The 23,226-nt window shown below is 34.4% G+C and overlaps 1 protein-coding gene across 1 annotated transcript; it reads right to left on the bottom strand.

Moving 5' to 3' along the window:
- Positions 1–4,260: 4,260 nt before the first annotated feature.
- foxb1b (forkhead box B1b) lies at positions 4,261–6,087 on the bottom strand. Its single transcript, XM_051115585.1, has one exon. It carries the CDS (start codon positions 5,808–5,810, stop codon positions 4,920–4,922), a length of 891 nt encoding a protein of 296 aa, XP_050971542.1. The 5' UTR covers positions 5,811–6,087; the 3' UTR covers positions 4,261–4,919.
- Positions 6,088–23,226: the final 17,139 nt, after the last annotated feature.

The following is a 23,226-nucleotide window of genomic DNA, read 5'->3' on the forward strand; positions in this document are numbered from 1 at the left end:
ATACAGTATATATTTCAAAAATATTTACATGTATATACATTGCCTATATATTTATTTTTTAATATAATTTGTATTATATGTATAAATACATTTAATATGTAAACATAACATATTTTTCTTAAATATATACATGCATGTGTGTGTATTTATATATACATAATAAATATACCCAGTACACACACATACAGTAGCATTCGAAAGTTTGGAAACCCCTTGCAGAATCTGTGAAAATGTAAATAATTTTAACAAAATAAGAGAAATCATACAAAATGCATGCTATTTTTTATTTAGTGCTGTCCTGAGTAAGATATTTTACATAAAAGATGTTTACATACAGTCCACAAGACAAAAAAATAGCTGAAATTGTTCTTTTTTTTTTGTTTATTTGTTTTATGATGGCTGTTAATGAATAAATTGTTGTTAATGAGTCAATGATTTAAAATATAGGGTATGTTAGGTTTTTTAACGTTTTTGTACAAGGAAATATTATTACAATTTAAACAGCTTTTTTTTAAGCCTATATATTTTCAGTATTTTATTTTGTAATGACAAAGCTGAATCTTCAGCAGCAATTACTCCAGTCTTCAGTGTTCAGAAATCATTCTAATTTGCTAATTTGATCCTCAAGAAACATTTCCTAATACCAGTGTTGAAAACTGTTGTGCTAATGTTTTTGTAAAAAGCATAATACATTTTGTTTTTCAGGATTCTTTGATGAATAGAAAGTTTAAATGAACAGCATTTATTTGAAAAATAATCTTTTGTAACAATGTAGGATTCATTAATAAAGATCTTTCTCTTTTGATCTTTTGAATTTAATCCAAATGGTAACACTTCATTTTAAGGACCAATTCTAACTATTAACTAGCTGGTTATTAGCATGCATATTTACTGGCTATTTATTAGCACTTATAAAGCAAATATTAGTGCCTTATTCTGCATGACCATATTTTAGATCCCTTAATCATACCCTATACCTAAACTTAACAACTACCTAACTAACTATTAATAAGCAGCAAATATGAGTTTATTGAGAGAAAACTCTTAATTATTAGTGAGTATGTGTTCCCTATTCTAAAGTGTTACCATTCAAGTATAATCCTCGCTAAATAAAAGTAATAATTTCTGTTAAAGAACAATTTTACTGACCCCAAAACTTTCAACTGCAGACTGCAATTTTTAAAAAAGCGTTGATGTTAAAAGTGAAGATTAAGAAGATTGAGTTTTAAGTTATTGTTCAGTTGCCCAGTGCTATTAATGATTGTTCCTCTGAAGGGGACAGAAACTCTCACCTATTGTACTTTTTAGTGTTTTTGGCATTGGGCACACATCAGCCACTTTTACATTGTGTGCTGTAAACTAAAAAACTCAGCCACACAAAAGGGTGCTGTTCCTCTCACTGGAGGTCTCTTACTGAGACAAAGCAAATGCATTTGCCCACTCACAACACCAAACACACAGACATGCAGGGGATTGATCACTCAGACCAGCATCGCTGTGTCAACGGATCCGGTCGCCTGGCAACATGTTGAAAGGCCTGAAGTGTATTGACGGGACACAATAGTCCTGGCCAGTGTTTGCTGGCTGATGTTTTATGGCTGACCAAACCACCCTTGCCGCTCTTGCTCTACTCCAAAAACTTGAGACTTGAGACTGTTTACTCACAGTACTTTCTTTGAAATCATTTTGTGAGTCTGTTTAGATGATATAAGGAGGTCAGCACTGATAATGATAAATTCAGTGTTTTACAACCTTTATAAGATTATTTAATGGTTTGCTTTTAGTATTTTACTTTTTGGTAAAAGTCCAGTGGTCAGTGGATGAGCGTTTATCTGCTGTGAGCTGTTGTTGCTTGAGCTAATATTGGCAGTCCCACCCAGTGGTGTAATTTGTCTCACAGTCTCTGCTTAGGAGCATGAATTAAATGTTGACACAGTGATTTCATGCACACACAGGCGTTTGGCTGGGTCGAGCAGAGAGTCTCCCCTGCACCTGCTGCTGCTTTCAGCTACAGCCATGCTGATTATTACGGCTTAGCTCAGATATTCTTGCACTGCGAATCCTGTACTAGAATCATTGTCAGGAGAGAAATCAGGAACAGAACAGTGCAGCGTTTTTAATGCTCATTAATTTTTATTCATATAAAGATTCAGATTTTAAAAGATTCTATAGATATTGGATAAATAAGGTACTTAGAAGAGTGGTAACCGTCGTTTTGGTTAAACAGGTCTTTAAAGACTTATGAACATGCATGGTCTGTTTGTGTGTGTGTTTGATTTTCACTCTCCAGGCTGCACAGCTTGTTGATTTATGGCCTTATAAATATCCCTGCCATCCTCTGCCTGAGCATGTTCAGGTATTTTGCTCATAAATATGCACGCCCCAAATTAATAATGTCACAGAGAGAAATAAATAAGGCTATTTAGCTTACTGCGGGCAAAATTTCCCTCCAAATAAGTTCTGTGAGTTGATTTCAAGCTTGATGACATTAGTTTTTCTACAGTGATAATAAATAACAGGTTCCTGTCCATTCCATCTCTTGTGTCCTGGGTTAAGACTGCCTCATTATTCAGGCCACTGCCCACATGCATTAAAAAATGGATAAATTACACATGCTAATTACCTTGGATGTTTCTCCGTTTTAATGTATTCTTTTAATTAAAGTTGTGTATGATATAGTGAACAAACAACCTAGACTAAACTTTAGCATGTGATACTACAATATATACCTGCTGTCTAAAGTTTTTGATCACCTAGCAAAAAAAAGAGACTTTAAAATTATAAATGATATCAAAGCTAGAATACTTTTTCTTTGTATGTTAGTTTGTTTTACTTCAGTTGCATTTAAATGTAAAGAAATTTTTAATATGCTTATCTCTTCATCAGATCATAAAATTTATAGCATAAATTTGCTGTTCACATTCTGATACATAAATATAATTGTAAGTCTTTACAGAAGTCATAAATATCTTGTATTAAAAACCTGATGGAAATACGACCGAAGAATTGCCTGTGGAGTTTTTCTGTTATTTTTACATGTGTATTTGGAGAATAGAAGTTAATGGTTTATTTAACTGCCACAGAAAGACTGTAATTTGAAGAATTATATTATTTACTTCCCCATATTAGTAAGACAAAGTTAAATGAGTAATTTAAATGATAAAATAAATGTATAGAAAAATAGCTGTTTATTTTGATTAATAAAAATGTATTTAAGTTAAAGCAAAAGTTAAAAAGGCATGGTAAGTGAACGAACATCTCTTGACATTTTGTAGTTCATAGCCTACAAATAAATTTAATTTAAGTGGGCTCAAAATATTTGGAGACCTAAGCCACACTTTGAAATGTAAAAACTAATCGTAAAAATATATATAATTGCAAAAGTATGGACACGCTCCAGTTAAGTTTAGCAAACCAGAAAGTGCACAAATACTTAGTCTTAATTTTGAAGTGTGTATCTATTTTGAGAAATGTTTTTTCTTTTTCCATTAAAAAGTTTTCTTGTGATATTTTTCTTAAGGCACTTCTTAAATCTGATCATTCTGATACTTCTTAAGTCTGACTATTTGCAGTGATATTCATATATATATATTTTTTTTAATTAAATTATCATTTATATTACAATATTATTATTATTATTTGTTTTTATTTGTACAAACACTGTTGAAATACTTTTAGGGGCCACTAGCTCTTCACAATATTTTAGATTTATCCTATAAAGACACTTCTCAGGGAAAGAAGACACGTTTCATTTCTGAAAATAATTCATAAGGGCCATGCGACTAGTCACCGATTGAGGAAATAAGCAAAATATGCAAAAACAGTTTTTGCACGTCACTTACTAAAAATATGAATCTGATTCGTTGACTTTAGTTAAATTACACAGGCATGCTTTCTTTAATTTTTATTAATTCCCCGCCGATTGTACTAAATTTGTGCAATACAAAGCATTAAATATTTCATCTTTAACCAACAACCGTAACTGGGCCCAACAAGTGTCTTTTGAGTTCAGAATGACGTTTGTCTGTTCCTTTCGATTTGCAAAAGCAATTTACAACATGTAATTATTAATACGTGTTGTTCAATATTATTATTATGTGGTTGATATTTTTTCGTACGTTGAAACAGATTCCTTAACCTGTAATATTAATAATGCAATATTGAGCAACTCCATTACACAAATTAAAATGACAAAAATCTCAAGATATTTTAATGAGGTTTGATGACAAAGTTTATAATTTATTTCAGGTATACGTGAAAAGCAGCATGCTAGTACATCAGAGCATGTCAACATTATACAGAAAACTTATATACAACAGCTTTGACTATATTTTCAACGAAGCGGATAAATTAGGCTGAGCATTGTTCACAGAACAACATCTCTTGCGATATTTGTAAAGTCACACCAAAAGTGCATCGTAGGAGTATTTCCATTTTTATATTTCTACACTGCCACACGGAAAGGCTGTAGCGTCTGTGCTTATACATGCGATTCTCAATCTTTTCAGTTTTCTTACTTGTTGTCGATGAGACTTGATGATTTAAAAACACCCCAAATTTTTAAGTTACAAGTAAAATTATCTACATGGAGAATGGTCGTACTGAAATTATGCTTAATGAACTTTACCGTCCAAAACTCGCTTGTTCTCACATTTTCATTTTTATAGTCCATTGTGCATTTTTTTAATAGGATTCTTGACCTTTAATTACATGAGGTAGCCTAAATTCATGACATAAATGTCACGAAGAAGTTGAGCTATATGCAAACTTAAGAGATTGTATTTTGAAATAGTCTTTTTCTATGATTTCACAGGTTTCATATTAGATGTTTTGTATACTGTCAATTTTTGTCTTGCCTTTCGTCGGTGCAGTGAATCAGGGTGGATGTGTACAGAAAGTTTCAAGTTCCTCTTAAAGTTTTAAGTGACCTCTTGACAGTGCACGGCGACCGAATGGAGAAGGGAGGTCGGGCTCGGTGTGGCGGGGCTGCTCTGGCTTGGAGACGTCGGGCTCAGGGACTGTGGAGAGCCGGAGAGGAACGCTGGAAGGTGGGCGTGCAGCGCCGGGATGGACGGAACCGAAGCTGGAGCGGGTTTGATTGGCACAGGGATCGCCGGTAAACTTGGCGCGCCATGACTCAGGGATTTGAGCGGTACTCCATAGGCAGTATACTCAGCGTCTATCACATTACTGCTATACATGTGGGGCCATGCCGTGGTCAGCTGATTGTGTATTTGGTAACCTGTAGACATGGACTGCATGGTGGAGAAAGCAAGACTTCCTGGCATTTTGTAATCTCTGGCAATGATGTTTTCAATGGCAAAGGGGTGTTTGAAAGTGGAGGGTTGCGACACACTTAAGTTGTAGCTGGTCATCTGAGGTAGATGTGTCCCTAATGCGGTCATTCTGAGTTTTGCCTGTTGCTGGAGGTAATGCGCCGCGTCTGAGGGTTTTTGCAGGTGCTCGGAGGTGATCATCACCTTGAATCTCTTGCGGCGCCTCAAGAAGCTCCCGTTCTCGAACATGTCGCCGCAGTTGGGATGGAGAGCCCAGAAGCTGCCTTTCCCCGGCTGGTCCGGTCTCCGCGGGATCTTTATGAAGCAGTCGTTGAAGGAAAGGTTGTGGCGAAGGGAGTTCTGCCAGCGCTGTGTGTTTTCCCGATAATAAGGAAATCTGTCCATGATGAACTTGTAAATTTCGCTAAGCGGGAGCATCTTCTCCGGGCAACTCTGAATGGCCATAGCGGTCAGCGAAATATACGAATACGGCGGCTTCTGATCGCTGTACGTGTTTCTTCCAGGACGAGGCATTTTCCCGAGTGGATTACTTTCGAGTTCAGTCAGTGATGAATACCTTCAAAACACTCCGAGTTTGTTGAAAATCGCACACTGATCCCAAGTGAAAAGTCAGACATCTTAATAAATACAGGTGCTTCAGTTGACACTCACTTGATATCCATTCTTGTAAAAAGTTTGAGCAAGTTAGGCCTATGCAGTGCGTTTCATTCGTTTGTTTTCGGAGTTTGTGAATTGCTGTCCATCATAGCCTATTAAACTTCAGCACTGAATCGAAATCTCAAAGTCTTGTCTCATGGTCTCACCCGGAGTTCTCTGTGTGTGCTCAAGTCTGTGAGCGCCTGTCCCCCTTTTTCTGTCTCCTCAGGAGCTCTCCGTGTTGTCACATGACAATCTTCCTCAAAAGGAGGGGCGCTCACTGTCTTCTAAACTGTTTTCATTTACACCTCTTTCACTCGACCCGCTGAACCAATAATATTCATCTCTGCCGGAGAATGGAGAGCTTCAAGAAGCGACTGGATGTGAGATTATGGCATCTGGCTATTGTGCATGTGAACTTTGTAAACACAGCAAATGGACTGCCAGTCATTTAAGGAGAAAATAAACAATAGCGTGAGTCTAATGTCTTAGGTTTCAAACCTCAGCCTGCTTCTCCGTTTAAGTTAAGGCGGGTTGGTGACTTGGAGGTAGAGACTTTTTCTGTCGCATCAACAACCATAATTCAAATCTTATCGATATTCTCCCGATTTTTTTATTTTTTTTTTTTTCTGAAGCATAACTTTTCCATTTTTGCTTTTATTTCTACTTTAAAAATATTTTCCTAATTGGACTCCTAATTAACTTTTAAAACATATTTATTCATTTATTTAAAACGTAGACAGCATTTACTTTTTACTACGATAACAAAACGTTTCCATTTGCTGCTATATTTTTGTTGCAACATCTTTATTTTCATGCATTTAATTTCTGTCATTTCTACTCAATCAGCTCGATTTTCTTTTATCAGTAATTAAATGTATAGAGTTCTAAAACGTGCGAATTTGTAATTCTGGCACCGTTTTGTTTTAAACTTAAGATTGCACTTTTAATGAGGTTTTTTTTAGACTGTAATGTTCAGATATAATCATATTAATTGCGTGCCTTTAGGAGGTCTGATCGCCTACTTCACTGTGTTCGTTTAAGTCCAGTAAAGACAATCACTCAGACCACACGCAGACAGCTTCCCATTCACGCTGCTGAAGAACGGAATTTATGTGCGTGTAAGTTTACAATACACGCAGTATAGCTTCTATGTATATATAAGAACTGAACGCGTTTATGTTCAAAATGAGTTTAAATCCGTAAATGCCTTGACATTTAGGTATTCTCAGAGTAAAGTTTTGTGATCTTCATAATTTAGAGCATCAGTATTTATTTATTTATTTTTTTTTCTTAATAAGTAAATTGTTAGCCTACTAAATTACTTTAAACAGATGACAATGTATTTCATTGTAGGCTAATGTATGAATTAACAACAGAGGTTAAAGAGACTAAGGTTATTCAGATCATCAATAAAATCAAAGAATAGCCTATGTTTTTGAGAGGGATGTTACATCATGTATATAGATAGATAGATAGTTTGATTGTCAGGCTTACAGATATGGTTGTTTGTAATTTTAATATTATTGTAAATTCTTCACCGTAAAAATATAGTAGTGGGATATACAGAATCTGCAGGCGTGGAGAAGTGCTGGCCTTACAATGGAATAAGTATGTGTAAGCAGATGAGTCCTTTAAGCAGATGAGAACTGTCATAATTGGTTTGAGGAGTGGTGACCTCAAGTGCCTTTGATTGGAGGGTGAACTTACAAATCATAAACCAAACTATGGAGTTCTTCTGTCTTCTTATATAACACTTAATTTAAGAAAGGATTTCTGAAGACTCTATAAAATATGAAAAGACAGTAATCCCCAGTTAAAGTAACAACACTAATTGTATACGCATTTTATGCATATGAGAAAAAAGTAAATGTAAAATACTTTCTAATCTCCAATTACTTTTGAACTTATTAACCTTAAAAAGGAAAGGTCATTAGCTCAAATTAAGTTAGCTTATTGCTTTAATAGACAAGTGAATATTTAATCTGTATTATTACTATTTATTGTTGTCATCAACACATTTGGAAAGGCATATAAAGCTGGAGGAAGGAAGCACTGAATTATCCAGAATACCAGCAATCTCTGTCCTAACTGCTCCTAATGGAGTGTGTGTGTATGTGTGTGTCAAAATGTGTATAGATGCTGCAGTTAACCCCTGACCACTACAGCACAGGGTAAGACTGGGAGCAGGCTGATGCTGTATGCTGTGATGAATGATATTTAGTCTAATGGAGAACATGTGACGCATCTGCGTCTGATAGATGAGACCGGCCTGTAAATACAGCTCTCTGATGACACCATGTTGCCTCATCCTCAGCCAGCACAGAACCAGGACTGTTCGCTATTATAGCTTTTTGTGCTTGATTTCGTGTTTGTATTCTATTCTCAACTGCATTTACTGGTCTTTATATATTTGTTTAATATGTTGATCTGAAATTTTTCTTAAACAGCAGGGATGTAACAATATCAAAATGTCACGATACAATAATATTTTCGATATGAAGTCCACAATATGATATTTATTGCAATTGTAAAAAAAAAAGAAAAAAAGAAAAGACATATTAAGACTTGGGGAAAAAATTAAAATGTTCTACTTTTTAAAGTTTCATGATTCTATCTAATGCACTTTGAGAGTTTAAAATTAAGAGCTCCAACCCATGTTCTTAAGTAAGAAATTAAGTCAGAAAATAGTCAGTAAATTGACTGCAAATGGCAGTAAAGCTTTTATTTTGACAGAAACATTCTATGAAAAAAAAACTGGTTTACAAAAACTCATCTCACTACAAATCTAGTAAAATGCTGTAATTACCTGACGTGAAAATAAAGCATAACTGCTTTAACATAAACTCACAGCACATGCAATAAACAAGTTCACTATTCACTCTGAAATGAGCCTCACGAACTGATTGCCTGAACGAAGTGTGCATCGCTTTGAAACAAGCAGCGAAGACTTGATAAAGGGATTAAAGGAGAAGTCCACTTCCAAAACGAAGATTCACATAAAATGTACTCACCCTCTTGTCATCCAAGATGTTCATGTCTTTCTTATTTTAGTCGTAAAGAAATTATGTTTTTTGAGGAAAACATTTCAGCATTTTTCTCCATATAATGGACTGATATGGTGCCCCGATTTTGAACTTCCAAAATGCAGTTTAAATGCGGCTTCAAACGATCCCAAATGCGGTTGTAAACGATCCCAGCTGAGGAAGAAGGGTCTTATCTAGCAAAACGATCAGTTATTTTCATAAAACAAAATACAATTTAAATACTTTTTAATCTCAAACGCTCGTCATGCCTTCCTCTCCCTGAACTCCATGTATTCTGACTCAAGACAGTTAGGATATGTTGAAAAACTCCAATTGTATTTTCTCCCTCAACTTCAAAAACCATTTCAAAATCATCTGCAGAAGCACCGACACAGTCTTTGCAAAGTGAACATGCAAAAAAACAAAAAAGGTAAAACAGTAATATAGGACAATTTTGAAGTTGAAGGAGAACATGAGATGGGAGTTTTTCGACATACCCTAACTGTTATGAACTGGAACAAAAACAGTCCAGGCAGAGTAGGACAAGACGAGTGCTTGGCATTAACAAGTATATAAATTGTATTATTTGTATTAAAATAACCGATCGTAACGCTACATAAGACCCTTCTTTCTAGGCTGGGATCATTTGAAGCCGCATTTAAGCTGCATGTTTTCCTCAAAAAACATAATTTCTTTACGACTGAAGAAAGAAAGACATGAACATCTTGGATGACAATGGGGTGAGTAAATTATTTGGAAATTTTTGTTCTGGAAGTGAACTTCTCCTTTAAGCCATATATGTTTCGGATTTAGTTAGTTCGACAGATCCTGTGTCAAAAGCATAATGGCCTAAAACACAACTTTAAAGACCTTTTATGTTAGAATAAGAGTTTTGAATATATTTTAAAAGCTACACTTTTTGCCCGGAAGACCTTGTTTCATATCGTCATGTGACCACGATGATATAGAGATAGTTTTGCTATCGCAATACCACAATATTGATCATACCGTTACGTATCAATTAAACAGAGTTAACCAGAGTAAATTGACTTATAATACTCACCCCTGGTTAAAGAAAAGCATATGCTGGTAGGCATGTTTTGATGCTGGGATGCTGGTTAGGTATGTTTTGATGCTGATTTAAGATGGTCTTTTACCTAACCAGCATCCCAGCATCAAAACATACCTGCCAGCATATGCTGTTTTTTTCACCAGGGATTACTATACCCAGTATTAATACTTCTGTATACGAACTTGATGGGGCAGCTGTATAAGAACTTGAGGGGACAGGTCACCGAGAGTTCATGAAGATAACCAGGGATCGTCTGCCTGCGGCTGTCAACATTACAGCAACCAGGCCTCACCTAAAGCATAGGGCAACAATTTGTAGTGTAAGAATGACAACAGTCCTGATAAAGGGTTGACAGTTGAGTGTTGTATCGGTGAAAGATTACTGTAATAAGTGGCTGAGGAAATGTAGAAGTAAACTACTGTTCAAAGATTGTCATCAGAGTAGTTACACCAAAAGTACTTTACAAAAGGCCCTGTGTAGGCCAAAAATCTGGGATTTTTGATTAAATTTAAGATTTGTGTGCACGCTGTCAGTGAGATCATAGACGCTTTGTCATTTAAAATGAAAGCATTGAGTTGTCGGTTTCTTTCTAGGACAGTTCAGAGTTATTGTAATTAGATTTTAAAGTGGATTATTGACCCCTCAGCCTCTTGTTTCAATCTCAAGAGTCACAAAACATACTCCCCACGGTGTTTGTTTCTGCCCTCTTGTTTATTAATGCTCAAGTGTGTCTGCTTAGAGGTGTGTGTTTATGTATGAATGCGTCTATGCGCATACATTACGCTCTCTGATAGGAGTCTGTGCGAGCGGCTCTGAAGTGCAATGGTTGATGATGAGCATGTTTGATGCAAGGATGCAGCTCTTCCACCTCTTAAGATGCCTGTGCATTTCTGGTCCTGCTGCTGAAACGTCTTCTCTCAAATGGTAATGAGACCGGAGGAAGTATTGTGCCACTGTTTGCACCCTCTCAAATGCAGTGGTAATGCGTGACCATGCAAAGGTTTTTCATTACGAAGAGCCTCGTCCTGAGTTTTGCCATTGTGACATTTCATTCTGTCATGTGGTCAAAATTGTTGCAGATGCTATTGTTGTTTTTGTTCAACTAAACCTATTAACAATTGATTTCATTACCTGAAATGCTGAATGCTGAGCTGAAATAATATAAAATATAAATATTAGATGAAAAACTTGTGATAGAAAACTGAAAAAAAAAATTTTTGCACACATGTATTGGAAAATACAGATATACTGTGCTGACTAAAGCAGTTGTGAATGCAGTATAAAGCAGCAATACAGTAGGTCTTTAATTGTTACCCTCCCTTTCCCTCAGAGGGCATCATGAATATTTAATAAATAATTAGCAACATAATTTTTCCTTAGGAGTCATCACAACTCTAATTGCACTGTGAATTAAATGATGAGCAGCGTTATGGGTGGTTCCCATATTCTGTGATGTCAGGAGAGTTAAAGCAGTATCAATCTGATCAAAGGACACAAGTCTGTGTGAGGCTATAGCTCGCTTAGTAATATGCTAATGAGATGTCTCTTTCAAAAAACATAGTGGGAGGAGCTATTCTAATTAAGGATATTCAGAGTAGCAGCCTTTTTACTTACGCTTGCATATTCATTACAGTAAATGCACTATGCAAATCGAATGTGGTAGTGTGGTAATGCCCTGTTAATTTATTCAAATTTATCAGAGCAGATTTCAGATTTATTAGAACACTTGTAAAATGGACCACTCTAATTATGGCAATGTCTCAGCTAGACCACTTATCTTGATGTGCATTTGTGTCATTGGCCGAGACGGAAGCTTATGCTGTTTTTGGTGTTTGATCAATAGTAAACATCATGACATGTATGATAATATAAATCTCAATGTAATCATGGACATTGCTGAATAATAATTTTGTTCTCTTTTCTTTAAATAATAAAAAAAATCTCACAATTATGCATGTTTTTGTCTCTGACCCAATAAAGCCTGTGTATAATCTGCAAAATGCCTCAAAAATGATCAAATATTTCCTGACAAAACTGTTTTGTCTGGTTGATAGTTTATACATTTTTAGCCAGTATAATGTAAATAACTATTTTATTGTTAGAAATATTGCAAGATGAACACTTAATGGACTGAAGCAACTGTGGTTTATTTGATTTGATTATCCATACGTAATTTTTTTTTTAATTAGAAAAAAAAAATCTTGTTAAAATGTATTAAATATGATATGTCCAGCTTTTTCTGATTTTTTTTAATATCTCAATCATCATTGCATTATATGTTTTTCCTCCCACAATAAAAACTACAGAGCTTTGATTATAAAACTAAGCATTCATATATAATTTTACTAAGACATATTATTGCAATTTATGAAGTGACAACTGTATGCATTTTATGTAAGTTTCCTGTTATACTGCTATGTATATCTCGCTGATTTACACTACAAGCTGGCAGAATTTCATCTTAATTTTTGGCCATAAAAATAGCAGCAGCTGCACCAAATGATGTTTGCTTCTGAATAAAACATACATGTTTTTTTCCTCCTCAAGTATGAGCTCCATATTATCTTATATCATACTATAGGAGCCATAAATGTATTAAATATGGTTAAAAATTACTTTTTATTTAAGATTATGTAAAGGTGCAATATTCTGATCCATTTCAAAATCCTATTTTATCTATACTGTTATTTCATATGTCAGGTTTTGCACTGTTAATGATTTAATATATATATATATTTTATATATATATATATATATATATATATATATATATATATATATATATATAATTTTATATATATAAATGATTGATTTATCTTTATATTTATCTTTATGATGATGATGATTTTTTTTTTAATTGCTCTAATTGAATTTTAATTTGCTTTTAATTGTGTTAATTGAAACTGTGGAAGTGACCTGCCAGAAAATATAGCTATATTATAAATATACATTAAAAATTTTTTTAATTTTTTTTGGACCTAAATTAAATGATTTTTTTTAAATTGCTTCGTATCCCCCTCAAGATGCTACCTAGTTTTATTTTTTTGTGACAGGACAGATCAGAACTGACAGGAAGTGAAGTGGGAGAGAGATAGGGTGCAGGGTCAGGAAAGGTCCTTGAGTCAGGATTCAAACACGGGACGCCTGTAGCACAATGGCACGTATGCCGGCGTGCTACCCACAAGGCTATCGGCACTGACCAGAAAATATAGTTATATTAAATATACATTTTTAAAAAATTATGATTTTTTTTTTTTTTTTTTTTTATTTATTTATTTATATATTTTGGATCTAAATTATTATTATTTTTAATTGCTCTTTATCCCCTTAAGAAGCTAACTTTGTTATCAGGTCACTGTTATAAAACGAAAACTGTGGAAGTGAATGGCCAGAAAATATATTTATATTTTTTTTTTTTATTTTTTTTTTTTTTATATCTAAATTAAATGATCCAATACCATCAAATGTTATCAAGCATGAGTGGTTAATACAAGATGTTGTGTATTCTTATCCTGCTGCCACTGATGACCCAAGCTTTCTTAAGTATACACATAAATACACTGTGCTATCTCTCCATCATAGCCACACACATGCCCCTCCTCCGACCACCCTCTCTCCACCTGCCATATTAGCAGGGTGGATTTATGACATCGTTAGCTTAAAGTATTAGCTATGCTGGGACAGACCATGACTTTTATTAATTAGATTAATCTTGAGTCCCTTACTCAGAGTGTGATTAACTCTGCATGCCTCAGAGAAACATATCTGTCCCCTTGCTAAGGCTCTGACACGAGTGTCACAGCATGACCTCTGTATCCTTCCTATTAATTATCCAAACCTGGACCTCTAAGGGTTAATCCTCAGGGTCTGATCAAAAATACCATTACAAACCTGATGTTTGCAGAGAAAAAAATTATTTAAACTTCACATTCATCAGAAATAACAGTAACCGCGTCACTCCTGCTACAAAAGCACGCATAAGCACATAACAGACGTCGTCCATTCTTTATCATAATCATGCTGTCTGCATGAAATTGCTTGAGCGACAGAACCAGTCCAAAGTCGAGCCACAGAGAGAGAGGCACAGAGCCGAGGTGATGGATACACCGCCGTGAACAGGAATAAGTGCGTTTGTGTGCTTGATAAAGACGTGAGAGTGGCGAGAGGTGGAAGCTGAAGCTGATTAAAGGAGGGAGAAGCTCCACTCCATCTTGTCTTGTGTCTTGCGTGTCTTATGATATCTTATCATTAGTTCCCCTGACAGTGATTTAGCAGCTGCTATTCTCTCTCATTGCCAGAGAACAGTGTTTAAAAGTAACCTTCTTTTAATAATCCAGGCCATTTATCACCTCTGTTACTGTCAGAGTGGAGTGGAGGTAGTCAGACGGTAGTTCTGTGGTGCGTGTGTGTGATTGTCAGGCCTAGAGGTCTCAGAGGGCTCAGTCCAGATAGAGAAGTCATCAGGCCTTCAGTACAATATCTGAACCCAGGCATCATCAGCTGAATCACAAGAGCTTATCGGCCACTTTCCTACCAGATCCACCTAAAAACATCCAGGCATTTGTATCTTATAGCGCAGGGGTGTTCAGTCTGACATGTGGGGATCACAGTTGGGTATTTTAACATTTTAACAGTAAGAAATGAAAATTTTTTACAAGTGTACATTACAATGACAATGAAGTGACAGTAAAGACATTTTTTAGTGTTACAAATGATGTGTTTCAAATAAATCCTGTTCTTTTTCATGTTCTGTTTGTCAAAGAATCCTGAAAAAAATGTATCGCAGTTAGGAGCGTGCGATATATATTGTCTACGATGATATTGTAATTGTTGTTAAAACTATATAATGTAAACAACTGCATGGATTGCATGGTTAATGTACTACTGAATACATTGTTCTGCTAATATGCTGTCTACACTCTTAAAAATAAAGGTGCTTCACGATGCCATAGAAGAATCTTTTTTGTCTAAGTGGTTCCATAAAAAACTTTTAACATCTGAAGAAGCTTTCTGTCTCACTAAAGGTTCTTTGTGGTGAAAGAAAGTTCTTCAGATTATAAAAAGGTAAGAAAGAGATGGTTCTTCAAAGAACCTTTGACTGAATGGTTCTTTGTGGAACCAAAAACGGTTCTTCTATAGCATCGCTGTGAAGAACCTTTTAAAGCACCTTTATTTTAAAGAGTGTAAACCACATAAAAAACATGTGGAAGCTGCTAAAATATATAGAAAAGGACTTAGTAAGCAGGAAAGGGCGCAATATTTTGACTAAATAAAGTTAATAGGTGGTAAAGATACATACGAGCAGTATTAATTAAGATATTAGCCTAATATTTCACGGAAATGATAAGAACAAACACTAATGTTGTTAAGATTCTTGTTTTGGAAATCCTGGTTCAGTTTGGCCAACCACAAACACATTTTGTTACAGTTTTTTTTACACTCTTCTCCTTGATTTCTTATAACGTTTGGCAGTCTATAGTACTCCAGATGTTTTTGCTGGTCAGACCAATTAGTACAGCCCAAAACATAATAATTGACTATTTTCAGCAGAAATAATCAGCTTAATATTGAAGTTTCATTTGGTTCAGTGGCATTGTTTATATTCAGTGCGGCTAATATGGCAGATTGATGACGCGTTGTGAAAACACTCTATATTATCATGATTGCAAATGTGATATTGATTTTATAAAACAGTCCAATAAACGATAAGTTAATATTAATTTACTTACCATTTTAGACACAAGTTACTGTTTTTGCTCTACAGTTTCAAACAAAGCCACAGCAGCCCACCTAACAGAAAACGTTCTCCTATGGCTAACATTCTCTAAAGGTTCTTCAAAGTTATCGAAAAACGTTGATAAACGTTTTCTTTGCATTGTTGGTGGAACATTTTAAAAATGTTATTAAAATATGTCTTAACAAATGAAACAGAGGGAAAAAAATTATTAAAATTAAAATCTTACAATGTGCTTAAAAGTCTGAAGACACTTCATTTATTTTCAAACTGTTTTTCGGACATTTGCAATAACAGTGAATGAGAAAATACACTAGAAGGCAAAGTGTATCCCAGCTGACAATTTTTGGTTCCCAGAACGTTATGTTTTATGGTTTATTTTTGGTTAGCCAGGAAAGTTTTCTCAACGTTTCCAGAATGTTAGTTTTTGGTTTGTAGAACATTATTCTAACATTATTCAAACATTCCCAGAACGTTAGTATTTGGCTCCCAAAAAAATAACCAAACGGGAACTAAAAACTAACGTTAGGGCAACGTTCTTAGAACATTAATATAATGGGGAATGAAATGAACGTTCTAATAACGTTTTAAGTCACAATCTTAGAACATTAATATAACCAGAGACTAAACATTCTAAAAAAATTCTGAATAACGTTCTTAGAACCAAACAAGAACGTTAATACAAAGTCTAAAAACCTGGACATTTTGAACGTTCTGAGAACATTCAAAAATACAGTTTCCATAACTTAATGGGAACGTTATGGGAACGTTATGGGAACGTTTCTAACATAAAATTGTTAGCTGGGGAACTGTTTACGTCTCTGAGCAAAACACTACTGTGTTTCGTTACTGAATCACTCATGCAGTGATTTGCCGCCACCTACTGGCAATTTAGGTTTATATTTAAAGTATATTTTCCCCTTTTCCCCCTAAAATTATTTCAAATATTACTGCTAAATAAAATGCCAGCATAATAACATGCTCAGCCACATTTTGTCTATTTATCGTTATCAACAAAATTCCAAAAAAATACAGATATCGTTTTTTTGTCATTTTCGCACTTGCACACCCCTAATCACAGTTTCCAAAAAATATCAAACAATGCAACTTTTTTAACAATAATAAAAATAATTTTGAGCACCAGAATCAGCATAATGATTTTTGAAGGATCATGTGACAGTGAAGACTGAAGTATGTTGAAAATGTAGCTTAGCCATATCAGAAATGAATTAGATTTTAAATACGTAAGATATTTAAAATATATTTAAATAAAAAAGTAATTTTTTTTTTCACAATATTGCGGTTTTGTTTTTTTTAAATAAATGTAATAATAATTTAATAAATCAAATAAATGTAGCCTTGGTGAGAAACTTGGTGATGGAAAAAAAACACTTAAATCTTACCAAATATGTATAGATATTTTAAAATATGTTAAATATGTCATATATTTTTGAAAATTTGCTTTTTATTTCTTACTATTAAATGATTTGAAAATATTAGAACACTGGTATTGTGTCTTTCTGAATACAATATAAATATATAACAATTAATACAAAAATAGCAAATAGATTTTAACTGAAAATGTTTCTCTTATAATAATCCAAATAAATAAAATCTACAACAAATGTGAAAACCCATTGCGCGTGTCTGTGTGTGTTTGCTGTCATCTATATATGTGAGGTTTTAGTGTTGGTTGTGTATGGTAGAGTAGGTAGGTTATGCCTTGTATCTCCACAGTATGAAATCAATAGCTCCTCTATAGTGTACAGATAAGGTTAATCATGAGCCACTCTGACAGCACTCATTTTTCCTCAGCCATGTTTTCCTCTTGCTGTATTCTCATACTCTGCATGCGCATGTAAGCATGTGTGTGAGTGTGTGTGTTCTTGCCTGCACGTTTGGGGAGAGATGAATGAGACTGTGCTGGATTCGGTAGTGTTGGTGTGAATGTGTTGACATTTTGTCAATACAGTATTGGCATTCCAGTTAAACTGAGGATTAGGCAGATAAATGTGTAGTAAATGGATTGTTTGCTGTTGTCCCCACCATAAATCAGATAACACCACTTAAACACACACACATACAAGGTTTAGGGGACTCTTTTTTAAGTTATCACTACTTCACAATGGGAGAAAGGCCAGTTCCGTAGTAGCAAAGGCCATTGAGATGTCAAATATGTCAAATTTGTTAATTTATTTAATGTGCTAAAGTAGAAAAAAGTGCAAGGTTTAACGCAAGTGTGAAATGTTAATTTGAAATCTCTCATGAGTAAAATAACACCACTTCTCATGATTTAACTGAACCTCCAACTTCACACGATGTGTAGTTCTGTAAAAATATTGGACTTCATTTGTCTATGCTCTGCTTAATCTCATCATCAGTGTGAATTAGCACATTAATGTAGTTTCTGCTGGCTTTATGAATGATAATCTTTATGACACTAATGGAATGCGTTCTCTGTTCAGCAGAGGCTGAACAAGTCATGAATCAAGAGATAATCAGAATGCTTTATGAAAATAAGATCTGCTCACTGCACACTGTAAATTAAATGGATATCAGTAACTTTTCTCACTTGCATTTTTGGACAGCAAATATGGAAATTAAAAAATGAATGCAGTGGTTAAAGGGATGAAATGAAGGTTTTTTTCACTCTCATGACTTCATCAGAACTTTAACATTAAAATATATATATATATATATATATATATATATATATATTTTTTTTTTTTTATGATAAAAATTGCTAAAGAAGATACTGTATGCAAATGTTTAATGATTGTTTATCAGCAACCAATGCATTTTCATGACCTTCAATGTGTGTACTTGTACTTGATCTCACTTTTGTTTGTTAGTTTGTTTGCCTGTCATATTTATTTTTATATGCAGGTCAGTATTTCATTGTACAATATGTGTAGATGGCGCATAGATGGATTATCTGCATTGATTATCTGCGTGTATCATTAATTATCTAGGAAGTGCTCTCAAGGTCACAGGGCTGGAAATTTAATTATGCTGCCACTTTATTAAGTGGTCCATTTAAAAATGCTGAATCGCAGTAATTAATTTGGGGGGCAGTATTCCCATAGGAAATTATTATTTTTGCTCCTCCCTCCAGATTAAGGGTGTGTGTAAGCGTAAATGAACGTGGGTAGACAGTATTTCATTCCTTGTATGAGTTGACAGCTGCTTTATTGGTGGGTCGTGGTCTTCTTTGCTGATGATAGAGTCCTCACATCTTTAGTGCCATGCATACAAACACTAACAGGTTGATCAGTTCTCAATGTTCATTGTAACCAGGATTTCATGTTGTAGTGCATTTCATAAAGTTTTCTTTTCATAAAGTTCATCTTCAGAACAAAAATTAAGATATTTTTGATGAAAGGTATAAAGGACATTGTGAAAATAGTGTTGTGTACTCATGTGGCGTGGCGAAGACCATTTGTTAAATTTTTTTATTAGTTCTTTATTTTTGTTTTCTTTGCACACCAAAAGTATCCTCGTAGCTTTATAAAATTATTTTAAAAAGTATTTTATAAAATATAAAATACTTTATATTATATTGACTATTTTAACAATATCCTTACTACCTTTCTGGGCCCTGAACGTGGTAGTTGCTTTGCTGTCTATGCAGGACTAGAAAACTCTCTGATTTCATCAAAAATAATACAAAAATCTTAATTTGTGTTCCAAAGATGAACAGAGGCCTTACGGGCCTCAGACCTTTGAGTCTTGTTCAGCAAAATGAACAAATCTCTTTTCAAATCATTTCGTTCATTGTAGCAAAATATAATTAAAATGTCACGTGTTACTTCTCTAACACATCTACTGCTTACACAAATGTTGATTACACTACAAACAAGACAAAACTATAATGCTATAAGAAACCAAAAAGATTAATTCATTGTTTACCTTGGTCTTTAGTCTATGATTAGCTCACCTCACCTCTTATCTGACAAGTTTTCGGGCTTGAGTCATTCGTTCATCACATGACAGTCCCATAAGCTTAACCAATGCAGTGTGAGCCGGAAAAAGAATTGATTAGTTCATCTCTCGAGTCTTCGGGTTCGAGTTGTGAACGAGCCTGTGCTACACAAGCTTTTGTGCTTAAACATTATACAAATTTTAATTTTCCGAAAAAATGACCAATCGTTTCGCTAGATAAGACCCTTCTTCCTCGGCTGGGATTGTTTAGAGCCCTTTGAAGCTGCATTTAAACTACATTTTGGAAGTTCAAAATCGGGGCACCAATCAAGTCCATTATATGAAGAAAAATCCTGAAATGCTTTCCTCAAAAACCATAATTTCTTTATGACTGAAGACAGAAAGACATCAACATCTTGGATGTAAATCTTGAATGTAAATTATTTGTAAATTGTTGTAAATTGTTGTTCTGGAAGTGGAGTTCTCCTTTAATGATTTTCATTTTTGCATGAACTATCCCTTTAATACATTACTTTAATACTTCAAAGAAATTACTTTTATTCGGGCAGAGCGCATTCATTTTAACAAAAGTAGAAGTAAAGACATTTTTAGGGTTACAAAAGATTTTTGTCTCAAAGAAATGCTGTTCTTTAAAATTTTCTTTGCATCAAAGAATGCTGTGATTACAGTTTCCACAAAAATATTAACCAGCACAACTATTTTCATTGTTGATGATAATAAGAATTGATTCTTTAGAACCAAATCAGAATATTAGAATGATTTCTGAAGGATCGTGTGACACTGAAGACTGGAGTAATGGCTGAGAAACTGACACAGAATCACAGAAATAAATTGCATTTTAAAACATATTATAACAGAAAACAGTTATTTTAAATTGTAATAATATTTCACAATATTGCTGTTTTTGCTGTTTTTATCAAATAAATGCAGCCTTGCTGAGCAAAAAAGCTTATTTTAAAAATATAAAAAAGAGAGCACAAACATTTTTAAAATCAATAAACAGCTGGTTGTATATATAACATAAACTGTTGTTTATTTGTTTGATAGTTTATTTACTTATTCACTCATTATTTGTGCTAACCAATCAATTTGAGAGTTTCATTCAATTAATTTTTATTATATATTTTCATTACTAAATTAATTCTACTAAATAAAATTAACCATTGTCACTAAACAGACTATTTTTTTAACGTCATGCCATCACAATGGCAGAATGAGTTACAATGAACCCACAGCACTGAATAAAAGCAGAGGAGCAGAATAAGGGGAGGCTAATCTGTGCTGCTCCAGCAGTGGGGGAGGATGCTGCACTGATCTTCACCACTTAACCAGGGAAACCCAGCATCACAGCGTCTGTGGCTGTTGACGATGAGCTTTGGTCTGGTGGGCTAAAAGGCAGTCATCTGAAACAGGGAAATATGTCACTGAAAACGCTGTCCATCAAAGACAATGAGCTGTCACTGGAGTCATATTAATTATTTTTTCTATTTGAACTGAAAAGGATATGTTTAAATAAAATAAAGGTTTTCCTGTGTGGTCTTCCCCAAAATGCCATATTAAAATAATATCAGCCGTCAAAAGGATGCTTTTGATCTTTTTAATTAGAGTACGTATTTGACAGTCTATTTTGATATTTAGATTAAATGTAATTGTATGAGTTAATTTTGCTCTCATCTGACATCTTTTTGTTAATTAGAATTAATGGCCTCAGAATCGTTCTGCATTCATAATGCTGGAGCTGCTTGAGAAAATTTCCAGTTTGTGGTTAATCATGCTGTTATACGGCAATGGGAAAATTAATTAAGCTTATCCCAGTCTCTGGGGCATTGTTGTGTTAATTGTTCTCATTGACTTGTGTAATTATTTGTTTGCTGATCACATTTGCATACTCTTGAAAATCCTGCTGATGAATGGTGTAATGATTGGTGATAAGCTGTGCTGTCTGTAACAGCCTGTGTGCTGTAAAATGAGAGAGACTCTTCATGAAAATCAGCTTAACTCATGACTAGAGATGTAGTATCGCAGTACAGCGCCTTGTGTCCCGTATAAATGAGTTGCACTGACCCCACCTCTGCTCCGAAAGAGGTCAGAGGTCAAAAGAGGGTGAAAGTTCCCAGTAAATAACATGGGTTACTGAGGTCATGTAGGAACAATTTTGACCTCCCAAGACTAGACTCGATCGTTCTACGTATTTTAACGTAGATTCATTCCTAAACGTTCTTTGTGTTGGCATCTAAATCCTAATTAAAATATCACAAAGAATCTGTTTCTTGATATTATTTAATAAATGTATCCTCCACTGACCACTGAGACAATTACAGAAACAACATTTCGAGAGGGATAAATCTGTCTTAATTTTGCTTATTTAACACTGCTGTTGCAGTCCCATTAAAGAGAGTCTTTACGCAGCAAAATAAGAGTTGTTGAAACAATCATCATCCAGCAAAAGTGAGATACTAAATAAATGTTGGAATACTCCACATGCCAACAAATAACTAAACAAATGCATCAAAGTGAGGGAAAAAGCAAAAAGTCCAGCATGAAATGAAGTATGAATAAATCTGCGGTGTAGTGGTCATGTTTTCTGATTTCTAAGGTAATTCAGTTTGACACAGTAATTAAATGAAGGAAGCAGCTCCCATTTCTGCCAGCCTCTCTGTATCCATCATCGTTTAAAGCCCACCATCCTCCACTGCACACAAACACACGCTCAAGAGGAGATGAATAAGCTAAACGAATGCCATTATTCCAACACAGAGAGAACAGAACCATTGATCAATGTTGATGGTTTGGTTTGTGGCGAGCCCACATTCTCTCATTGTATCCAAATAATTGCATACCATTTTTTCATCTATTTACTAGGTGCCTTATTTGCATTCTCTTAAAAATGAAATCATTACAAGGATGTGTCGTTTCAAATATCTCTATAAACACTTCCATTCATTATCAACATCAGTTTATTAAGCTAAAGCGCAGTTGAGTATTTGACCAAATTTCTTCCAAACTATGATTTATCAGTGCTTTTCTCTGTGTAGATGCTTATTCCAGCATCTGCTGGCATCTTCATTTGTCTGTATAAAGTGTTACTAATGAAGAGCTGTATTTAGGCTCAGCTTCTGCTTTGGGTTGTACCTCATCCTAAACCCATAACACTTCAATGAGTTAAAATTATTTGTTAAAACTTGCATTTAAATAAAATTAAAACTTGAATTACAAAGTTGAAATGTGCTGATATTAGATATTGCAGTTATGAAGTTGCATCAAGTGTCAACAACATGCATCATACTGAGTTTAATTTTATTGAGAACTCATGATAATTCATTAAGAATTGTAGATTGCCAACGGATTTGAATGCTGATGCAGTAAATCTCAATCTCAAATGTGTTTTGACACTTTAAAATGACACTTTAAACATGTTTAATGAAATAGGGGACGCTTTTGTGTTGCTTAGACAAACTCATATAATGCTAACATTTTATGTATGCTAAATACACACAAATATATGTGACCCTGGACCAC

This window comes from Labeo rohita, chromosome 7, assembly GCF_022985175.1.
Source record: "Labeo rohita strain BAU-BD-2019 chromosome 7, IGBB_LRoh.1.0, whole genome shotgun sequence".
NCBI classification, from domain to species: Eukaryota; Metazoa; Chordata; class Actinopteri; order Cypriniformes; family Cyprinidae; genus Labeo; species Labeo rohita.